The 13,038-nt window shown below is 36.9% G+C and overlaps 1 protein-coding gene across 1 annotated transcript; it reads right to left on the reverse strand.

Annotated features, from left to right (window-relative positions):
- Positions 1-1,657: 1,657 nt before the first annotated feature.
- On the reverse strand, positions 1,658-11,995 carry LOC114409610 (translation initiation factor IF3-4, chloroplastic-like). Its single transcript, XM_028373115.1, has 9 exons — positions 11,762-11,995; positions 11,622-11,661; positions 11,484-11,543; positions 11,209-11,261; positions 10,494-10,549; positions 10,351-10,384; positions 2,915-2,987; positions 2,720-2,812; positions 1,658-2,415 (listed from the first exon to the last, which is right to left on the reverse strand). Exons 1-9 carry the CDS (start codon positions 11,929-11,931, stop codon positions 2,263-2,265), a joined length of 732 nt encoding a protein of 243 aa, XP_028228916.1. The 5' UTR covers positions 11,932-11,995; the 3' UTR covers positions 1,658-2,262.
- Between the last annotated feature and the right edge of the window lie 1,043 nt (positions 11,996-13,038).

Below are 13,038 nucleotides of genomic sequence, written 5' to 3' on the forward strand. Positions count from 1 at the left end.
TTAGTGGTGACTCCCACGCGTTTTCTTTTTTAGAAGACACCTCTTTTATTTTCCTTCGCCGTCACATCGCGAGGTAGGTTGGGACACTGACCACTACTGCTCTCTACTTCAAAGTTTTGAATCACATAAGTTTGTCCAACTTCAAAATTTACATTCACCATTTGAACATCAACATTCTTCATTTGAGCTAGAATTTCATCACCTTGGACAATGAATATTTTGCAGTGATTCATTTGAGCTAGATTTTGTAAACATGTTTTAAAAAAAAACTTACAACAACTAATGGATACACCATATTGAATAAATCAAGTAACCTGACCTCCTTGTCAATAAAAATTTGCTTGATATTAAACCTAGGTAACCTTGGTATAATCCACATGTTTATCAATCGAACATCAATCTTCCAAGTTTCCTTGTCATCATTTATTTCTGCTATGGAATTCAATCTACGAAATAGTGCTAAACAAACACAAAAATTGAAATTTCAAAATGATTTCTATTATCAGCATAACTCAAAGGAATAGTACTATTAGATCATTAAAACCTTACCGGCAGGCATTAAACTTTGATCCACAGCAGCAAAGTAACACATTTAAAAAAACTTCAAGAGTTTTAAATACTTAACAAATGCCATTTAAACTAACTTGAAATGAAAAAGTATGAGAAAGTAGAAAAATGCTTGAACTTTAAAACAGAGAATGACAAAAATGCTTGTGTCTTTTTAGAGATGCATTGAAACATAGGCTGAAAAAAGGTGAAAATGATGAAAGCCTAAGTCATGCATGAAACGATACATGAAAAAATAGCTTGACTCACCCACACAAATCTCTCCGACAATGAGCTTGTGAGCTTGCTGAAGATATGCAGCGAAGCTTCGCTTGAGGAGAAGGTGAATACACGAGATGGAAACAGAGAAATGATGAATATGCATTGGTTTATTCATTTGTTGCTAAACATCAATAGGTCGAGAAGCTTCCTAGCTCGACGACGTGACCTCATAGCCCTGGTAGCTCAGACGTGTATTGTAGGTAGGTAGCGCAGGAAGAAGAAGAAAGTGTGAATTCAAGATTTTGAAAAAATGAAAAAACATAAGGATGTAAACCAAAAACGCAGCGTAAGAAGAAACAAAATGCAACTAACCAAATGCAATTTGAAAGGAAAAAAAAAAATAACCGGTCGAAAATCATGAAGCTGACACTTATGCGGTTTCACGGTTCTTTTATTATAAGGTAGTAGATAGTAGACGAGATGTTTTAAGAACTTGGGACTATAGTATAGAGGATGTTTGGGCCCTTGTGAGATTGGCCACCTACTACGTCCTCCTATTCACAAAATACTAAACAATACATAAAATTATTACACAATAATAAATACAAATTAATGATCCACTGGAATAGAGCTCTATCCGTTCACATAAAATAGAGTAATATTAGATACGCAATTTTTGCACAAATATGGCATTTTCTGCACGAACTTACGTGCACATCTCATCTTATAATCAGTTTTTTAATAATTTATTTAGTCATAATGATACTTCAAAGTTATCCATTTAGATTTTGTTCTTCTAATTAGAAACACCTCTAAAGATGAGGACATTATAACGGAAAGTTAGGAACGAAATATTATACGAAACCATCGCAACAAGAATAGAAACGAGTCCTAAAAAAGAAAAGGCTTACTACCATCACAGCTAGAAAAATACAGTGAATTTGACTGGTCGATTCTTAAACAATCGTAGAATCCAGAGGGAAACAGAAAAGAAAATGATTAACTTTCAATGAAAACAAAAAATACTATTGTACACAAAAGGTGTTGCTTTCAGGAGACTACGTTCTGTGCAAGTAAAAAACATGTCAGCATTCTTGGAAGGTAAGAACTTGAAAGTTAAGCAACCTTCAAATCGTTAGGTACGTATGTTGCAGCTTCTACATCTTGCGATAGAGTAGCCTCGACCAGAATATATAGCCATTAAGCAGCCCCCTAAAATAGGTAATCGTCCTCCACTAAACCATAATATTATTGATCTGAAATTGATGTTTTCCTAGCAAATGCGTATATTGTTGTGAGTTGGGATAGTACTTCTTGATTTAAGTCGATCTCATACTAGTAGTCACCAATTGAATAGCATTAATATTACTGTCAACTTCAACCATTCAATAACAATTTAAGAAGAACTTCCATAAATGATTGGTTAAGCAAGCGGGATCCCTTGAAAAGAATGTAAGCCACCCTGACCTGAGTCCATCTATGAAACGAAAGCTTTCAGTTATGTTGGACACCAGCGGAGACTTCATCTGCTGCTGACATGTCTTTTCTCTTCGGTGGTTCTTGAGCTTTCTGTAGAGCGGCTTTCTTTGGAACCATAACTATGGACATGTTTCTGTCACGAAAGCTTTTAGTCTCTTCTGTTGCAAGCTGCACATCATCCAAGTGTTGTTTAGATACAAAATCCAAATACATGATAGAACGAAAAGCTTCTGGTGATAGCTAAAACAGAAATCAGATGTATAGGAAACATACCAATTAAGCAAACAACAAAAATTTTGGTTTCACTCTTTAGCAAAACAATATGTTTAAAAACAGAAAATAAAGTAAAAACAAGACATTTTGGCGATCATTTGGGAAAAAAAATGTTTTCTCAAACCAAATAAGCCCTAATTGTCTCATGGTCACAATAGTAAGTATCCGGCACAATAACACAAGTGACAATGTCACATACCTCCCCAACATCACTCTGGAAACGTTTAATAAGCTCAATAGCAATATTCCTGAATTCAGTTTCACGGCCTTTGAGGTTCACTATGACTTTAACCTACAGGAGTTGATCCAAAACATATTGATGCATTAATACCATGAAGATAGTGCGTTTTTGTTCTGTATATAATAAGTGCCACAACTGAAAATTTCATGTAACCTTGTCACCATCTTTCAAAAATTTCTGGGCAGCTTTCAAACGCACAGAATAATCATGTTGGTCTATGTTGTATCTGTTAATAAGAGTTTGAACAGATTAGTAAAAGAGAACAGTCACATACGGCAAAATTAATTGAGCATACTTGAATCTTTAAACTAACCACAGCTCATAAAAACCAATCCATGTCACTGCTTTAACAGGATTCGTGTTATCACTAAGTCAATTTTGTTTTTTAAAGATTGAGTGGTGAAAAATTCAATGACAGGCTTTTCATAAAAAAAACTCATGCTTGAACTTATCAACTCCATTTTCAAGAAGAAACTAAACAACCCCCAAAAGAAACATAAATCATAAAAAAAATTGTCATGACTCAAATATGTGGGCCATGATTACCTCATAGTATTCAAATTTATCTAATCTATCTATCATACCTACTGAGGCCCCCAAAGGTCAGCAAATAAGAATTACCCCAAAGGGGTGGCTATATAAGCTGCACTAAATCACTACATGTGGAAAATAGGAAGATACATTAAGCACTGCATTCAACATTTACGTGTCCAACATTCCAACCAATAACAAAAATTTCATCTCACTAGATGAGGTTAGCTACTTGGATTGCATGACATCATTGGACTTGATTAAAAACCAAATTCTCAAGGATATTACTCACTATGAGATCCCTCTTAATAATCTCCTCAAATGTTCTTCTTGGTCTCTCTCTACGTCTTCTCGTACAGCTAAAAACCATGCAATCTACTCTCCATACTAGTACTTCTAGCAGCCTTATTTGCATGTGACTAAACCTCCTTAACCAATTTCCTGTCATTTTTTCCTTGTTTGGCCAAAATAATATATCATTGTATCCTATCCTTTCTTGTGTGATTACACATCCACCTTAACTTAGGCCTCGTTGTGGGTTACTAAAGTGAACCTCTTGAATCTTATCAAAGGCATCCTGATAGAACTGGATCAGAATAGGAAAAATCGTTTTATTCGAATTAGAATGCTACAACTCAAGGATTACACACTCTGATGGATTCGAGGTCTCATCACCCTCCTATTCTCTCCAAATTTTTGTTCAACCCCTAACTAACCCCTCCCGTAGCTATTTATAGCCTCTTATCCAACTACATTGGTTATAACTAACTACATTTAGTTATAACTAACTGTTATCTTAGCTGTCCTACAATTGACAGCTCTCTAACTCTTCCAAGGGTATTTTCTAACATACACCTTTCCCCATCTATCAATATCCCCCCGCCCCCCCTCTTTCAAGATGGACCTTGTCCTCAAGGTCAAATTGAGGGAAAACAGTTTGTACTTCATCAGCAAGTTCCCAGCTATCTTCATGGTGGGGTAAATCTTGTCATTTGATAAGAACCTCCTTTCTGCCATCTTCAGAAATTCTGCTCTTCATGACCTTCTCTGGTTGGACCTGCAGTTCCCAATTTTCATTCAGGGTTGTTGGTAATGGTTGAGGGGAACAAGTGGGCTTAACTGCTTTCTTGAGCAGGGATATATGAAGCACCGGATGTATCTTGCTTCCCTCTGGAAGTTCCAGTTTATAAGTGACCTCCCCAATTCTTTGAATCACCTTGTAGGGGTCCATAAAATCGTGGACTCAGCTTCTCATTTGGTTTTCTTGCTAGAGACTTCATTCTATAAGGTTGTAGTTTCAGAAAGACCCAAGTTCCTGCCTACAGGATTAGCTCCGTTCTATGCTTGTTTGCAGATCTTCTCATCTGATCTTGAGCCTTGAGCAGATTGTTCCTCAGTTCCTGTAATAATTCATCCATGTCCTTACTCAACTGATTTACATCTTTCAATTTGGAAGGAATGTCAGCTCCTTTAACTAACAGTGGAGGTTCCTGTCCATACAAAGCTTTAAAAGGAGACATCTTGGCAGAGATATTGAAATTTGTATTGAACCAGAATTCAGCTCGGGCCAAGTGGTTAGGCCACTGTTTTGGTTTGGTTCCAGTTAAACACCTCAAATACGCTTCTAAGCATCAATTAGCTACTTCCATCTGCCCATTTGTTTGAGGATGATAGGCAATACTCATCTTCAATTGAGTGCCTGCTTTCTTGAACAATTGCTTCTAAAAGAGGCTCATAAAAAGTCTGTCTCTGTCAGTACTATTGAGGCAGGGAACACATGCAGTCTCACTACTTCTTTAATGAATAACTCAGCTACTTCCTTAGCTGTATAAGGATGACTTAATGCAAAAAAATGAGCATACTTATTCAGCCTATCCACCACCACTAAGATAGTGTCTTTCCCTTGAGCCTTTGGTAAACCTCCAATGAAATCCATTGAGATATCAGTCCATACCTTACTTGGAATAGGTAGGGGCTGCAGCAACCCTGTAGGAGCTAATGTACGGCCTTATTTCTCTGATAGATTTCACATGCAGCAACATAGTCCCTTATAGTTTTATCCATTCCTTGCCAAAACACCACATTAGCCACCCTCTTGAAGGTTCTAAAAAACCCTGAATGTCCTCCCAGAGGGGAATCATGAAATTCTTTCAAAAGTAGAGGGATAATTGGTGAAACTCCCCCATCTCTTCTTCTTTATCCTCCCCTTGCTGGCTCCTAGGATCTCCTTCTTCCTCCTCTTCCATAATCATCAATCTAAACTGTCTATTTTTGCACACATGAGTAGGATTATACTTCTCCTCGCATGTGAAACACTCTCCCTTCCTCATCTTTTCATTTACCTCCGCAGGAGAAAAATTGTGGAACGTCCTTCTACCTTTCCAGCCACTTGTCCCTGTTTTTACAGCATTCTGAAGATCAGTCACCTTATTGTTTGCTAGCTGCCAATCTCTTACCCCCTTCTGCCCCGAATGAACAGTTTTCTGCAAATTACTCCCCCTCCCATTACCCATGGGTAACTTCCCTAAAATTCTGTTCTTATCCTCCACTCTTCGAGCCTTAACCATGGCTTCCATCAAGTTCTTTGGCTCATGAAGCCTTACTTCAGTGCTAATCTCTTCCTTTAACCCTTGAGAAACACTTCCACCAGAAATGGCTCATCCAACCCTTTCACCATTCCAACACACTTCTCAAATAGACCTATGAATCCTTGCACTATCTCTTATTGCAGTGCCAACAACGCTTGAAAAGGATTTCCTAAGCTCGAAGCCTGAAACCTTTTAGCGACAGCAATCTTGAACCCATCCCAAGAATGATTTGGATTCCAAGATTCCCACCATTGGAACCAACCCAAAGCTTCCCCCTCCATTGCAATCATCACCGCTTCCTTCCCTAACCGCCCGTAACCGAAAATATCGCTCAATCTTGATCAACCAGCCCATTGGATCCTCACCATCGAATATGGGCAATTCTAAATTCCTCCACCAATTGCTGTCGTGTGCCGCCGTACCTTCATGCCCTTTGCTCGCGTCAACTGTATTCATGTTTGCCGCAGGAGATTTTTTCTCCCATGCCGCTGCCAACCTTTGGATCATCCCTTCGATTGAGGTCAGCCGCGATTCCACTACTTCATGATTCTCCTCCATTGCTCTCTCCATAGCTTTCATGCGTGTCTCCCCTCTTGCGTTTGCCTTCATCACCAGTAATGATTCTGTGCTCCAAGATCGGAGCTCTGATACCAGTTGATAGAATTGAACCAGAACAGGGGAAATCGTTTTATTCGAATTAGAATGCCAAAACTCAAGGATTACACACTCTAATGGATTCAAGGTCTCATCACCCTCCTATTCTCTCCAAATTTTTGTTCAACCCCTAACTAACCCCTCCCAAAGCTATTTATAGCCTCTTATCTAACTACAATTGGTTATAACTAACTAACAGTTATCTTAGCTGTCCTACAATTGACAACTCTCTAACTCTTCCAAGGGTATTTTCTAACATACATCTTTCCCCATCTATTTCCCCCTCTATCACATCCATACCTTTTGCGAGAATTCCTTACTCAGCTTATCACTCTTTTGATTGTGACGCATTCTTTCCCCTTTTCCCATATATTATATCTTTTCTATTTAGTTTTGTTATTTTAATCCTCTTGTTTATTGTGTTTGGTGTTGTTGATATAATTGTTTGAAGCTTCGTGCTGCTTTCTCCTCTTCTTCTACCCCGCTTATTTTTATTTGTATAATTCTTGATTCCGACATAACCAACTCAGGGAAGATCTATAAATCAATATGAGCATAACTTAATTCATATCACTTAGCCTTTTGATCCAAGGGACAAACATTGCATTATATTGAGTAGCAAATCCCCTGCATCCACTCTATTGACCTAGGATGAGTTACAAACTCTTTTCATAGAGCACTTCTTTTCCGAGAGAAATACAAATGAGCAATTAAAGTGTGTTGTAGGATTGGATGCAAATTCCAAATAAGCATGTCATAGATTTTGATGCAAGTTTTTGACGGAGCTTTAGTTCCATGCTGTACACTTAGATTCAATAAAAATAGAAATAAATGAAAACAGTAGATGGTCAAAATGACAATCATGGATAGCTAGAAAAGAATTGAGATGAGAGAAATGAATGACCATGCTTCTTGGCAAAAGACTAAATAAGGCAAAGCTAAAGGCTCGTTTAGTGGTCCAAATGACAGTAACAACAGCAAAGGATACAAATCTCAGAATTAACGCCTGGTCATTGCGACCCCCCTTTGTGAGGAGGCACCCCTTCTCCCGAAGTTGCAGGGCTATTCTCAATAGGATTCGAACCCAGATGAAATTCTGACCATCTGTCAGAGAAAAAAGAACAATAACTCTTGCAGGATTCCCAAGAAATTCTGAAAAGCTCTTTAGATGGGATCTATATCCACATGTTCAATTGTTAGTAAGTCTGTGCAAAAGCTCGACCCCCAGAATGTAAGGATAGTTAATCTGAAGATTGTTTGGTAGACAAAAGATGCTAGAGCTCCAAACATGACTATTTCAAAATTTAGCATTTAAAATTATGTTACAACTTACAAGTTACAACATATAATCAACTATACTATGTTGATTAAATTAGAATAATCAATTACTAATCATTATGTCAGAGAATAGTTTTTGTCAGCTGAGACTCAGATTATTCTCTAATTTATTGTACAAAATCAACAAATATCAGAACACGTGGGGTGGCTAACAAACAATTTCTCTCAATAATTCTCTAAAAAAAGTGGTACAAATCACCATGATTCCACTGCCAAAGTCCTAAAATATGAAACCCCTTTGTTTCACAACTTAATTTACTCTGCTAGAATTCTTGGTGGCTGTCTCATTTTCTAGTGACTTTCCCAATCACTATCCTTAGCCAAACTCTCCATACAAATAGTACTCATTACTTCTGGTCAATCCCAGGCCTTTATTATCACTTTTCCCATCGGAATCTTGCTTGTTCCATAGCCAGCAAACTCATTTGTGGCTGCCAATGTTCTCTCGTTTTGAGTCCCAATTTCACAAAACAGATATTGTCATTGCATCTGGACGCTTACAATTGCGTATGATGTGGAAGATTGTTGTTGGAAACCATTTATACGGCACTTCTCTATGGCAACTTTTTTTTACCACTTACTGAAGCATTCATGTGGAAAGTTACAACGCTTACAATACCAGAACATGTGGAAGATTGTTGCTGAAGCAGTCCAATTTGCTAGGTACCTCCACAAAACACCCTGTTGTTGCTTTTATGTTCAAGTCCAGCCCAATAGAACAAAGTTGTGGCAGCCATCAATGGATTTTGAGAAGTTTCACTGCACTAGTAAGAACTTTCATTTGCCCAGTTCAGCAGTTCTCAAACTGATGTGTCTCCATCATTAGTTCATTACAGTCACTCCCTCTTGATCTGTCAGAGTTCCACCTTCCCAGCATGTAAGAACTCCTCTTTAGCTGTCTGAACAGACATGCCAACTCCTTCAACTGTTGCCTTAGCCTTTTGCTTTGACTCAATTCATGCAACCCTTTCCCCCCAACGTGCCACAATTCAGACAAGTTCCTGCAGCCACCTCAACTCTCATGCACTACAGTCACAGTGGTTCCTTTCCCCATCCAGCAATGTCCTCTTTCTATATTTGGACTGAGCATTTTCAGGTCTACTTTTTTGTGCCACCTTTTCTTTACCACATGCATTCCTAGGTTCCACAATTCAAAGGTGTTTGTGTGTGTATGTGGCGGGGGTACAACCAAACCAGTGAGAAAAATAACTTGCTCCAAATGATGTGGTGCTCATAGATCTACTGACAGGGATGTAACGTAACCAACAGATCATTCACATATTTTTTCCTTGACTAAGAGCAATTGTCAGATCCCAGTGTTCTTCCTATTTGTTCATTTGATACTGGATTTCCATTCAACCCATGTTTCACCCATTGTTCAGAATCTTAGCATTTGTCACAAGCTTTGGTAGAGAATATATGTGCTTGATCCCCTTTTCTATGCAGCCACCTTGGGGCAACTAAATATTTGTAGAGTAGTTATTATTTAATAAAGGCTTGGGTTATCTCTTGAAATGCTGTTGAGAGCGTTGTAGATGTGATTGTATTAGATGTAATGGATGGTTATGAGATTTATGGTAATACAGTTACATTTTGGGAGGTTGCAAGTGCAGATATGCCTAAATTTAGGAAAAATTGCAAGTTTGGTATCATAACCAGTCCCAAGCCTATGTAAAGGAGGGTTATGTTAGGTCTTCGGAAGTCAACATAAAACTTGGCAATATACCTAACATGAGTCACTCAACGGATTTTGCTATTGAAGACAACCAGAGAAAAAGCTAGGAGTAGCAGAAATGAGAATGTTAAGATGGCACCAATTGAGAAAAAGATTATAGAAATTCAATTAAGGTGATTTGGATTAGTATAAAGAAGACTATTGTAAGCACCAATGAAGAGAATAGATTGCATAGTTTTTTTAGTCTTGTGAAAAGGGGGAGAGGGAAACTTTTCAATTTTCAGATAAAAATGCCTAAAATTCAAAATACTCAGCTTTCTCTCCTTATTATTTCTGCTAGTTTCTAGGTTAAACAATTAAAAAGCATCAAGTCTATGTACATAAATAAAAAATGCCTAAAATATAAAATATTCAGCTTTCTGTCTATATTCTGCTAGTATGTAAGATATACAGTTAGGAAGCACCAAGTTTATGTACATGAATTGAAAATGCTTAAGATTTAAATACTCTTTTATTTCTGCTAGTTTATAAGATACACAATTCAAAAGCACCAAGTCTATGCCCATCAATTGGAAAAGCCAAAACAAATGCAGAGGTATAAATGTTATGCTTTTCAAGAGTACCCATAGTCAACCTGCCTAAATTTGTTGTCCATAAGTTCTGGCATTGACTTATTACAATTTAAAACTATTTATACTTGACCAATCAGAACATATCAGAATTCTGTAACAGATAGAGAAAATATGAATATCAGAAATAAAAGAAGAAAAAATAAGGAGGAAGGATCAAGGCTAGAACATTACCCCATTTTGAGCTCCTTCAAATCCATCCGATTAGCTGCAGTTAAGAGAACACAACTGTATTTAATATGTATTGCTTAATTTGAGTTTTGCATGAATTGGAAGAAAACAGTAAAGTTTAAAAGAAAACGAAAAACAATGATTACCAGCACTTCTTTTCTGCTGTCCTTTTTTCTTCTTTTGCTGTTCATATTTATACTTACTGTAGAAAAATATAATCATTTTTAAATTTCAATATTCAATAATTTCAAAGGATAGGTATATAAAGCAGGCAGAAAAGAAGAAAGAAAAACTAAGGCAAATATAGTCTTTCATCAACCACATGCTTATCTTATTGTCGAATGTCGACTGCTTTTAATTTTAAATTTATCTAAATTTTCAGCATGTGAGTTGCATAGAAAAACTTAATGATCTAGCAAATGCATTTACACTACCATATAAAAGCACGGTATGTCGACATCCATTTATAGACAACAGCATGTATATCACACTCCTATCTTCACCACCACTCTCCTATACCACATAAAAATTGAAAAATGAAGTAGTTGTAATTGCATGAAGCTAGAATCCCAGAAATAAAGACACCAAAATATATATTACTGTATCAGGCCAATCAACCATTACTTAAACATCAATTGTTGAACATGTAGACAGGTAGACCATTAACTGCTAAACCTATACCAACCAACATGTGAAGCACAAAAACGTGAACACAACAATTTGACACATACAAACCCGTTAGATGATCACTACACTCATCAACCAGAAGTAATGAGCATTAGAAAATATCCAGGTTAGCAAAAAAAAAAAAAAATTAAAACAAAGATACATAATTTCTCTGAGGATATTCAAAGATCATACTTGTAATCCATCATTCTAACAACAGGAGGATCTACATCTGGGGATACTATCACCTGAACAATGCAGAGAAAATAAGTCAGAAACAGACTCCTCCTACGATCCTACTAACAAAACGAAGTCCCAACACTAGGGACTTGTTTGGTATGAGAAAATGTTCATTTCGTTTTCACTAATAACCCAGCATGTGCATTAAACCAGCAATACCCGCAGCCACAACGGCAATTTAAAAGCTTGTGTGCATTAGTGTGCAAAGGAATAACATAACGTAATTATACCAGGTCGAGTTCAGAATCCTGGGCCATTTGACGGGCCAGAGTCTTGGACACAACTCCGACCTAAGAAAACGGGAAAGAAGCCGTTAGGGATAAGTAATGAATATGAAAATAACAAGACAAAGAAATCACTAAACTAACCATGATCTGATTCCCATCAATGAGCCTCACGGAAGCTGACCTGTTACCGTAACCAAAGTGCTCTTGAACAATCGAATCCATAAATGCTATGCTTGCAACGAACGAGATGAGTGAAATAGAGAGAGAGAGTAGTACGGTACCTTAGTGCGGCGATGTCGAGGCCGAGGGGTTGTTGCTCGTCGTTGGAGCGTAGGGAGAAGGAAATGGAAGATTTGAAGGGAGTGCGGTTAAAGAGGCGATTGGAAGGGAGAAGGGGGAGTTTCAAATTGATGGGACTGAGAGTGAGAGTAAACCCACCCACTGCGCTCATTGCTTTGCTACTCAACTGTGCCTCTCTCTCGGTTCACTCTCGCGCATAGTTTCTCTTCCTTCACCTTCGGAGACCTGGGTATGATTAATGATAAATAGGTTTCAATTTCTTGCTTAATTATGATGATTTGGCACACTGAACTGGCTCTTTTGTCATATGTGGCACTATCATTTAGCATTTGCATGTTTAATTTGATTTAATTACACTTTAAATCCTCTTGTTATTAACATTTCTCAAATCTTTATCTTTTATTTTTGTTAAATACAAAAAAAAAAGCGTCACACAAAAGGGCCCATTTTTAAGCAAATGCTTAAAACAAACTTAACTTTTAACTTAAACGGGTAAAAAAACAAAAAAATAATATAAAAAAAAGCTAATGTGTTAGCCATTTTTGCTTACTTTAATTAGGGCATTTTTAATGTGAATTTTTTATATGAGTTTCTTAATTATTTTTTTGTGATATTGACTAGAATGTTACTCTTAAGAAATTCATACAAAATTTTACTCAAATACTAAGAAATTTCAAAAAATTCACATATTTATATTTTTTATTATAACTTAATTTTTATTCAAATAAAATAATTAATTCATTTTTTTAATTTTTATATATATAAATAATAAATATGAATAATTGAAGAAAATATTAAATATCAATTAAAAATCCAATCATAGTAATTTTGAAAAACAAAATTATTATTTTTCACCAAAAACCCACACCCACCACCTACCATCATTAAAAACAAAAAATATCACCCAACTCCATAATCTTCCTTCCCTTTCCCTTCCTTCCAACTTCATTCTTCTTTCAAAAACAAAAAAAATCATCTACCTTCATTTTCCTATTCCTTCTTCTTCCTTTTCCATTTTCTCCTCCAGTGTCATTTTTTTCTCTCTTCACACAGTCTCGTAGAGTCACTAACTCCTTCAGTTGTCGCCACTCCTCGCACATATGGCCACAATCTCTATTTCTTTGTCCCTTCACCGTGTCGATCCTCTCCACTGGTGTCGCCACTTCCCGCCATCGTTGTGTCTTCATTGTGCCACCTTTGTTGGCCTCAGAAGTGAGGAGGTTGTCAATATGGTTTTCCCTTTTCCCCCTATACTGAA

This window comes from Glycine soja, chromosome 4 (assembly GCF_004193775.1).
Source record: "Glycine soja cultivar W05 chromosome 4, ASM419377v2, whole genome shotgun sequence".
In the NCBI taxonomy this organism is placed as follows: domain Eukaryota; kingdom Viridiplantae; phylum Streptophyta; class Magnoliopsida; order Fabales; family Fabaceae; genus Glycine; species Glycine soja.

Bases quoted from the DNA above. Each gene is read 5' to 3' on its own strand.
- LOC114409610 (XM_028373115.1), bottom strand. From the start codon at position 11,931: ATGAGCGCAGTGGGTGGGTTTACTCTCACTCTCAGTCCCATCAATTTG. The intron at 10,550-11,208 runs GTATGATCTTTG...ATTTTTCTACAG, and splicing joins GTTAGAATGATGGATTACAA to TAAGTATAAATATGAACAGC. The intron at 2,416-2,719 runs GTATGTGACATT...GATGATGTGCAG, and splicing joins TCCAGAGTGATGTTGGGGAG to CTTGCAACAGAAGAGACTAA.